This window comes from Crassostrea angulata, chromosome 2, assembly GCF_025612915.1.
Source record: "Crassostrea angulata isolate pt1a10 chromosome 2, ASM2561291v2, whole genome shotgun sequence".
In the NCBI taxonomy this organism is placed as follows: Eukaryota; Metazoa; Mollusca; class Bivalvia; order Ostreida; family Ostreidae; genus Magallana; species Magallana angulata.
The window spans coordinates 50,379,355-50,386,611 of NC_069112.1; the positions used below are offsets into that span (position 1 = coordinate 50,379,355).

General features: G+C 35.8%; 1 protein-coding gene across 1 annotated transcript in view; it reads left to right on the forward strand.

Annotated features, from left to right (window-relative positions):
- Window positions 1-5,826, forward strand: part of LOC128173452 (serine protease 30-like) — a 30,830-nt gene extending 25,004 nt beyond the window's left edge. Inside the window, exon 7 of the mRNA XM_052839143.1 lies at window positions 5,559-5,826. Coding sequence (XP_052695103.1) covers window positions 5,559-5,771 — 213 coding nt within the window. The 3' untranslated portion in view covers window positions 5,772-5,826. The remainder of the gene's footprint in view (window positions 1-5,558) is intronic.
- The last annotated feature ends 1,431 nt before the right edge of the window (window positions 5,827-7,257 follow it).

Genomic DNA, 7,257 nt, shown 5'->3' on the forward strand with positions numbered 1-7,257 from the left:
ATATAGAGTCAGTCTTTAAAAATACTCTTCTCAAACACTAATCAGCAAGGAAAGCTGAAACTTGTGTGGAAGTATCCTCAGCTAGTGTAGTTTCAAAGTTGAAAAAATCATGACCCCCGGGGGTAGGGTGGGGCCACAATGGGGGTCGAAGTTTTACATAGGAATATATAAAGTAAATCTTTAAAAATCTCCTTTCAGAAACTAATCAACAAGTAAAGCTCAAACTTGTGTGGAAGTATCCTCAAGTAGTGTAGATTCAAAGTTGTGAAAATAATGACACCCCCAGGAGTAAGGTTGGGCTACAATTGGGGGGTTAAAGTTATACATTGGAATATATAGAGTACTAGTAAATATTTCAAAATCTTCTTCTCAAAAACTAATCGGCCAGAAAAGCTGAAACTTGTGTGGAAGCATCATGTAGTGTAGATTCAAAGTTGAGAAAATCATGACCCCCCGGGGGTAGGGTGGGGCCACAATAGGGGGTCTAAGTTTTACAGAGGGATATATAGAGTAAATCTTTAAAAATCTTCTCGTAAACTAATCAGCCAGGAAAGCTGAAACTTGTGTGGAAGCATCCTCGGGTGCTGTAGATTCAAAGTTGAGAAAATCATGACCTCTGGGTGTAGAGCGGGGCCACAATGGAGGGTCAATGTTTGACATAGGAATATAAAGAGTAAATCTTTAAAAATCCTCCTCTCAGAAACTAATCAGCAATGAAAGCTCAAAATTGTGTGGAAGTATCCTCAAGTAGTGTACATTCGAAGTTGTGAAAATAATGACCCCCCCCCCCCCCCCAAGGAGTAGGGTTGGGCCACAATTGGGGGGTAAAGTTTTACATTGGAATATAAAGAGTAAATCTTTAAAAATTTTCTTATCAAAAAGTAATCAGGCAGGAAAGCTGAAACTTATGTGGAAGCATCCTCAGGTAATGTAGATTCAAAGTTGTGAAAATCATGACCCCCAGGGGTAGGGTTGGGCCACAGTGGGGGATGGGGGTCGAAGTTTTACATAGGGATATATAGAGTGAATCTTTAAATATCTTCTCAGAAACCAAAATGTAAGGAAAGCTAAAAATGGTGTGGAAGTCACTTCTGCTAGACTAAGTATACATTCAAAGTTGAGAAAATCATGACCCCCGGGGTTAGGGTGGGGCTGCAATGGGGGTCGAAGTTTTACATAGGAATATGTAGAGTAAATCTTTACAATTCTCCTTTCAGAAACTCATCAGCAAGGAAAGCTGAAACCTGTGTGAAAGCATTTTCAGGAAGTGTAGATTCAAAGCTGTGAAAAAAATGACCCCTGGGAGAGGGTGAGGGCACAATTGGGAGGTTTAAGTTTTACAAAGGAATATAAAGTGGAAATCTTTAAAAATCTTCTTCGCAAAAACTAATCAGCAAGGAAAGCTGAAACTTGTGTGGAAGCATCCTCATGTAGTTAGATTAAAAGTTGAGTAAATCATGACCCCCAAGGGAAGAGTGGGGCCACAATGGGGGTCGTTTTACATTGGTATATATAGAGTGAATCTTTAAAAATCTTCTCAAAAACTAATAGGCAAAGAAATTGAAAATTGTGTGGAACTATCTTCAGCTAAACTAAGTGTAGATTCAAGTATGAGAATCATGACCCCCGGGGGAGGATGGGGCCACAATGGGGGTCGAAGTTTTACATAGGAATATATAGAGTAAATCATTAAAAAATCTCCTTTCTGAAACTAATCAGCCAGGAAAGCTGAAACTTGTGTGGAAGCATTTTCAGGTAGTGTAGAGTCAAAGCTGTGAAAAAAAAATGACCCCTTGGGGTAGGGTGGAGTCACAATTGGGGGGTTTAAATTTTTACAAAGGAATATAAAAAGTAAATATTTAAAAATCTTCTTCACAGAAACTTATCAGCAAGGAAAGCCCAAACTTGTGTGGAAGCATCCTCAGGTAGTGTAGATTTAAAGTTGAGAAAATAAAGACCCGCGGGGGTAGGGTGGGGCCACAATGGGGGTCGAAGTTTTACATAGGAATATATAGAGTAAATCATTAAAAAATCTCCTTTCTGAAACTAATCAGCCAGGAAAGCTGAAACTTGTGTGGAAGCATTTTCAGGTAGTGTAGAGTCAAAGCTGTGAAAAAAAATGACCCCTTGGGGTAGGGTGGAGTCACAATTGGGGGGTTTAAGTTTTTACAAAGGAATATAAAGAGTAAATATTTAAAAATCTTCTTCACAGAAACTTATCAGCAAGGAAAGCCCAAACTTGTGTGGAAGCATCCTCAGGTAGTGTAGATTTAAAGTTGAGAAAATAATGACCCGCGGGGGTAGGGTGGGGCCACAATGGGGGTCGAAGTTTTACATAGGGATATATAGAGTAAATCTTTTGAAATCTTCTTCTCAAAACCTAATCAGCCAGTAAAGCTCAAATTTGTGTGGAAGTACCCTCAGGTACCGTTGATTTTAAGTTGTGGAAATCATGACCCCGGGGGTAGGGTTGGGTCACAATGGGGGATGGAAGTTTTAAATAGGAATGTATAGAGTTAACCTTCAAAAATCTTCTTCTCAAAAACCAATCAGCCAGGAAAGCTGAAACTTGTATAGAAGCATCCTCAGGTACTGTAGATTTAAAGTTGTGAAAATCATGACCCCTGGGAATAGTGTCGGGCCAAAATGGAAGGTCGAAGATTTACTTAGGAATATAAAGAGTAAATCTTAAAAATCATTTTCTCAGAAACTAATCAGGCAGGAAAGCTAAAACTTGTGTGGAAGCATCATCAGGTACTGTAGAATCAAAGTTTTAAAAATGATGAGCCCTTGCAATTGGTGAAGGGTGGGGCCACAATTTAGGGTCGAAATTTAACATAGGAATATAAAGAGTTAATCTTTAGAAATCCTCTTCTCAGAAACTTATCAGCAAGGAAAGCTCAAACTTGTGTGGAAGTATCCTCAAGTAGTGTAAATTCACAGTTGTAAAAATAATGACATCCCTAAGAGTAGGGTGGGGCCACAATTCGGGGGTTTAAGTTTTACATAGGAATATATAGAGTAAATCTTTAAAATTCTTTTTCTCAAAAACTTATCAGCCAGAAAAGCTGAAACTTGTGTGGAACCATTCTCAGGTAATGTACATTTACATTGTGAAAATCATGGCCCCTGTGAGTAGGGTTGGGCGACAATGGAGGGTCGAAGTTTTACAATGGAATATAAAGAGTAAGTCTGTAAAAATCTTTTTCTTGTATAGAAGCATCCTCAGGTACTGAAGAATCAAAGTTTTGAAAATGATAACCCCTTGGTGAAGGGTGGGGCCACAATGGAGGGTCGAAGTTTTACATAGGAATATAAAGAGTTAATCTTTAGAAATCCTCTTGTCAAAAACTAATCAGCCAGAAAAGCTGAAACTTGTGTGGAAGCATCCTCAGGTAGTGTAGATTCAAAGTTGAGAAAATCATGACACCCGGGGGTAGGGTGGGTCCACAATGGGGGGGGAGGGTCAAGGTTTTACATATGGATATATAGAGTAAATCTTTTGAAATCGTCTCAAAAACTAATCAGCAAGGAAAGCTCAAACCTGTGTAGAAGCATCTTCGGGTACTGTAGATTCAAAGTTGTGAAAATCTAACTGTAGAGTGGGGCTACAATTTAGGGTCTAAGTTTTACATAGGAATATATAGAGTAAATCTTTAAAAATCCACATCTCAGATACTAATCAGCAAGGAATGCCCAAACTTGTTTGGAAGTAGGTAGTGTAGATTGCACATTGTGAAAATAATGACACCCCCAGGAATAGGGTTGGGCCACAATTGGTGGGTTAAAGTCTTACATAGAGTAAAGTATTATATAGAGTAAATCTTTAAAAATCTTCTTGCCAAAAACTAATTAGCCAGGAAAGCTGAAACTTGTGTGGAAACATCCTTAGGTAGTGTAGAGAAAGTTGAGAAAACCATGACCCGCGGGGGTAGGGTGGGACTACAATTGGGGGGGGGGTCAAAGTTTTACATAGGGATATATAGAGAAAATCTTTAAAATCTTCTTCTCAAAACCTAATCAGCCAGGAAAGCTGAAACTTGTGTCGAGGTATTCTCAAGTATTGTGGATTTAAAGTTGTGAAAATCATGACCCCTGGTGGTAGGGTGGCGCAACAATGGGGGGGGGGGGTGAAGTTTTACATAAGAATGTATAGAGTTAATCTTCAAAAATCTTCTTCTCAGAAACTAATCAGCCAGGAAAGCTGAAATTTGTGAGGAAGCATTGTCAGGTAGTGTAGATTCACAGCTGTGAAATAAATGACCCTGGGGGTAGGGTGGGGCCACAATGGGGGTCAAAGTTTACATAGGAAAATATAGATTAAATTTTTAAAAATCTTCTTCTCAGAAACTAATAAGCAAGGAAAGCTGAAACTTGTGTGGAACCATCCTCAGGTAATGTAGATTCAAAGTTGTGACCCCTGGGAGTAGGGTGGGGCAACATTGGGGGGGTTGGGTTAAAGTTTTACATAGGAATATGTAGAGTAAATCTTTATAATTCGTCTTCTCTGAATCAGCGAGATGATTCTTAATAGTTTTAAAGACTTTGGCTCCAGAACAATTCTTCGGCTTCACAAGAAGGTTCAGAGTTTGATGTATCTTAACATCCCATATATAAACAATTGTTAAGGATCTGTTTGAGAACTGCAATACTCAACATGTTCCATATTGGTGGTTAAAAATATCATCAGATGATCTTTTTCAATACTGTAATTCACGTTTATATTCAATAAAACAACAAAATATTTCTCTATAGAATAGAGGTACTTTTATGTTATTTAACGTTTCTGTTTTAGTGGTGGAGTACTTCAAAAGAAAATGTTTATCGATAATCAGGTTTTTACACTGATTGAAAAATTCACTGATCGATGCCTGTTGTCATGTCAGGTTATAGGACTACTAGGCGTTTTACTCATTTGTTGATTTTTTTTTACGTACAGCATTGATTTGGTTTCCCTCGGGATGACATTGTCTTTTAGAATATGTACATTTTATTGAACACTCATTTTGAAATCCTCTGAAAATGGGGTCATCATTTCATGACAGAATGGTGAATTTGGTATTTTCAAGGATTTTTATGCGTTTTCTACTAACGATCGTTATTCTTTTAATATTTGAAGAAATACGTTTTAAGATAATTAAAAAAGAAAATCATCTTATTTTTACTGTAAATTGTAACATTTCAATGAAATAATGATGAAAATCTTCGAAAAATAACAGAATGCCTTAAACAAAAAATTTTTTGTTGAAATTGTGGATTATTTAAGAGAATTAATGCAAAGAACATATGATTCAACAATATTTATAGAAATTAAATTGATTATTCAAGAGGAGTGCAGATTTGTGTTCTTTTTACTCCCTCTTCATTGAATGCCAAGTCTTTATAGTAAAAATATTTTAGTATTTTTTAAATATGTATACAACAGAAACAAAAACAAGTTATGTAGGTTTGATATAAAACAAAATATCGTGTTTAGAATATCTGTGTTTTTGATAATATTCCGTAAGAGATTGAGACATGTTTAGCATAAACATTTTTGGTAACATTTATATTTTCAGGGAGACTCCGGGGGACCAATGGTTTGTAAGAAAGATGGTACGTGGAACATTGTGGGAATCGTCTCGTGGGGCTACTCCTGTGCAGAGGCCTACCAGCCAGGGGTTTACACGCGGGTACAGTCTTATCTAGACTGGATAAACCAAGTCCTGGCGTACTATGGCGGACCCTCAGCTCCAGTCGTCGGGAAGAGAGATACAATCAATTATGTATAGACTTAAAAAATGCGTTTAAAATAAAACTTAAATGACTTTTTCATTCACAAATTCACCCAGTATAATTTATTGATAATATGAAGTTGTCACATTTGTTTGTCTAGACCTTAGGGTGTCTGATTTCCATCTGTCTCTCAAGAGGTAGCGATTGACCTCTTTTTGTGACTAGGTACCTTGACTTTACTAGATATTATACGCACTTCCGGTTTGATTGAGTTTCCCCAAGAGCTCTCGGATTGATTTTGGATGTCGATGAAAATAAGTGTGTACTTATAGCAAAGAAAAAGTTAAGTTAAATAACTTTTTAAACAGATTACCAAATTGTTAAAACAAAATGTAGAGGACTAAATGAATGGAAGATTAAAAGTATGAACGACATAGCAACGTAAAATGTAAAAACAACGCAAAATGTAATAACCCCATTATTACATTTACGTTGGGTTTTGGGTTTTTTTTGCAATAAGAATTTACGGTAGCTTATTTTTGCAGGTGTATTAAGAAAGCGTATGGACAATTTAGCGTTTTAAATTGACTGTAATAACACAAAATCAAAAGAATAAATTAGTGTTTAAAATCGGAACAAAAAACCTATAAATTTGCGAATAAATAGCTATCATTGCAATAAAATAGTGGTATATATTCGACACTTTATGTAATATAAAATGAGATATAACAACACTACCTCGCGGTTTTCACAAAACAATAAACATATCATGTAAAGGAAAAACATCTCAGTTTTATAAAAATACTGCTAGTATCCTATATTCTCTTCAATTAAAAAGGTATTCACTTAGTTCTCTAGAAACCTTCGCAACTTTTATAAAGTTTGCGCAGAACGGCATCTTGCATCAAAAGTAACACGGGATTCCAGCCGGGGTTTTCTTTTTAGGTCAACCGTTGATCAAAACTATCGATTTGTGTAAACTTTGAAATATACGGGGAAGTGTTGTTCTAAACCGAAAGCATAAGCTAATATAGCGTATATTTCATAAAATTAACATATGTTCCTATATTCTCTTATTCATACTCAACAAAATATACTAAAATTTAGATGTTTTTTCTTTTGAATCTGTTTACAATTCTTTGAAATCTTTAAACGTCATTCCACTTCCAGTCCTTACGTCACCAATGTTTAAATCTTTTATAGAAAATCTTTGGTATTCTTTATTTTAACTTTTACTTTATTTAATTTCTGGTGTTTTAATATTTAAGAAGGTTTTAATAACTAAGATTTGTTATTTTGTTATTTTACCTTGTGTTGTAAATATAGTTAATGTTGTAAATTAAATAAGTAAAACTAAATACTTACCTTATTCTTTATCATCATTTTCCTGTATAATTCTAAAAGGTTATGAAAGATGAGAGCAGTGATGAGAGCAGTGAATGTGATGAAAGTTTCAGATCATACTGAATTTATTCCTTAACAAATTCTACAATTCAATACATGTACATTATATGCGTGTTGCAATTTCAGATGCATCATATT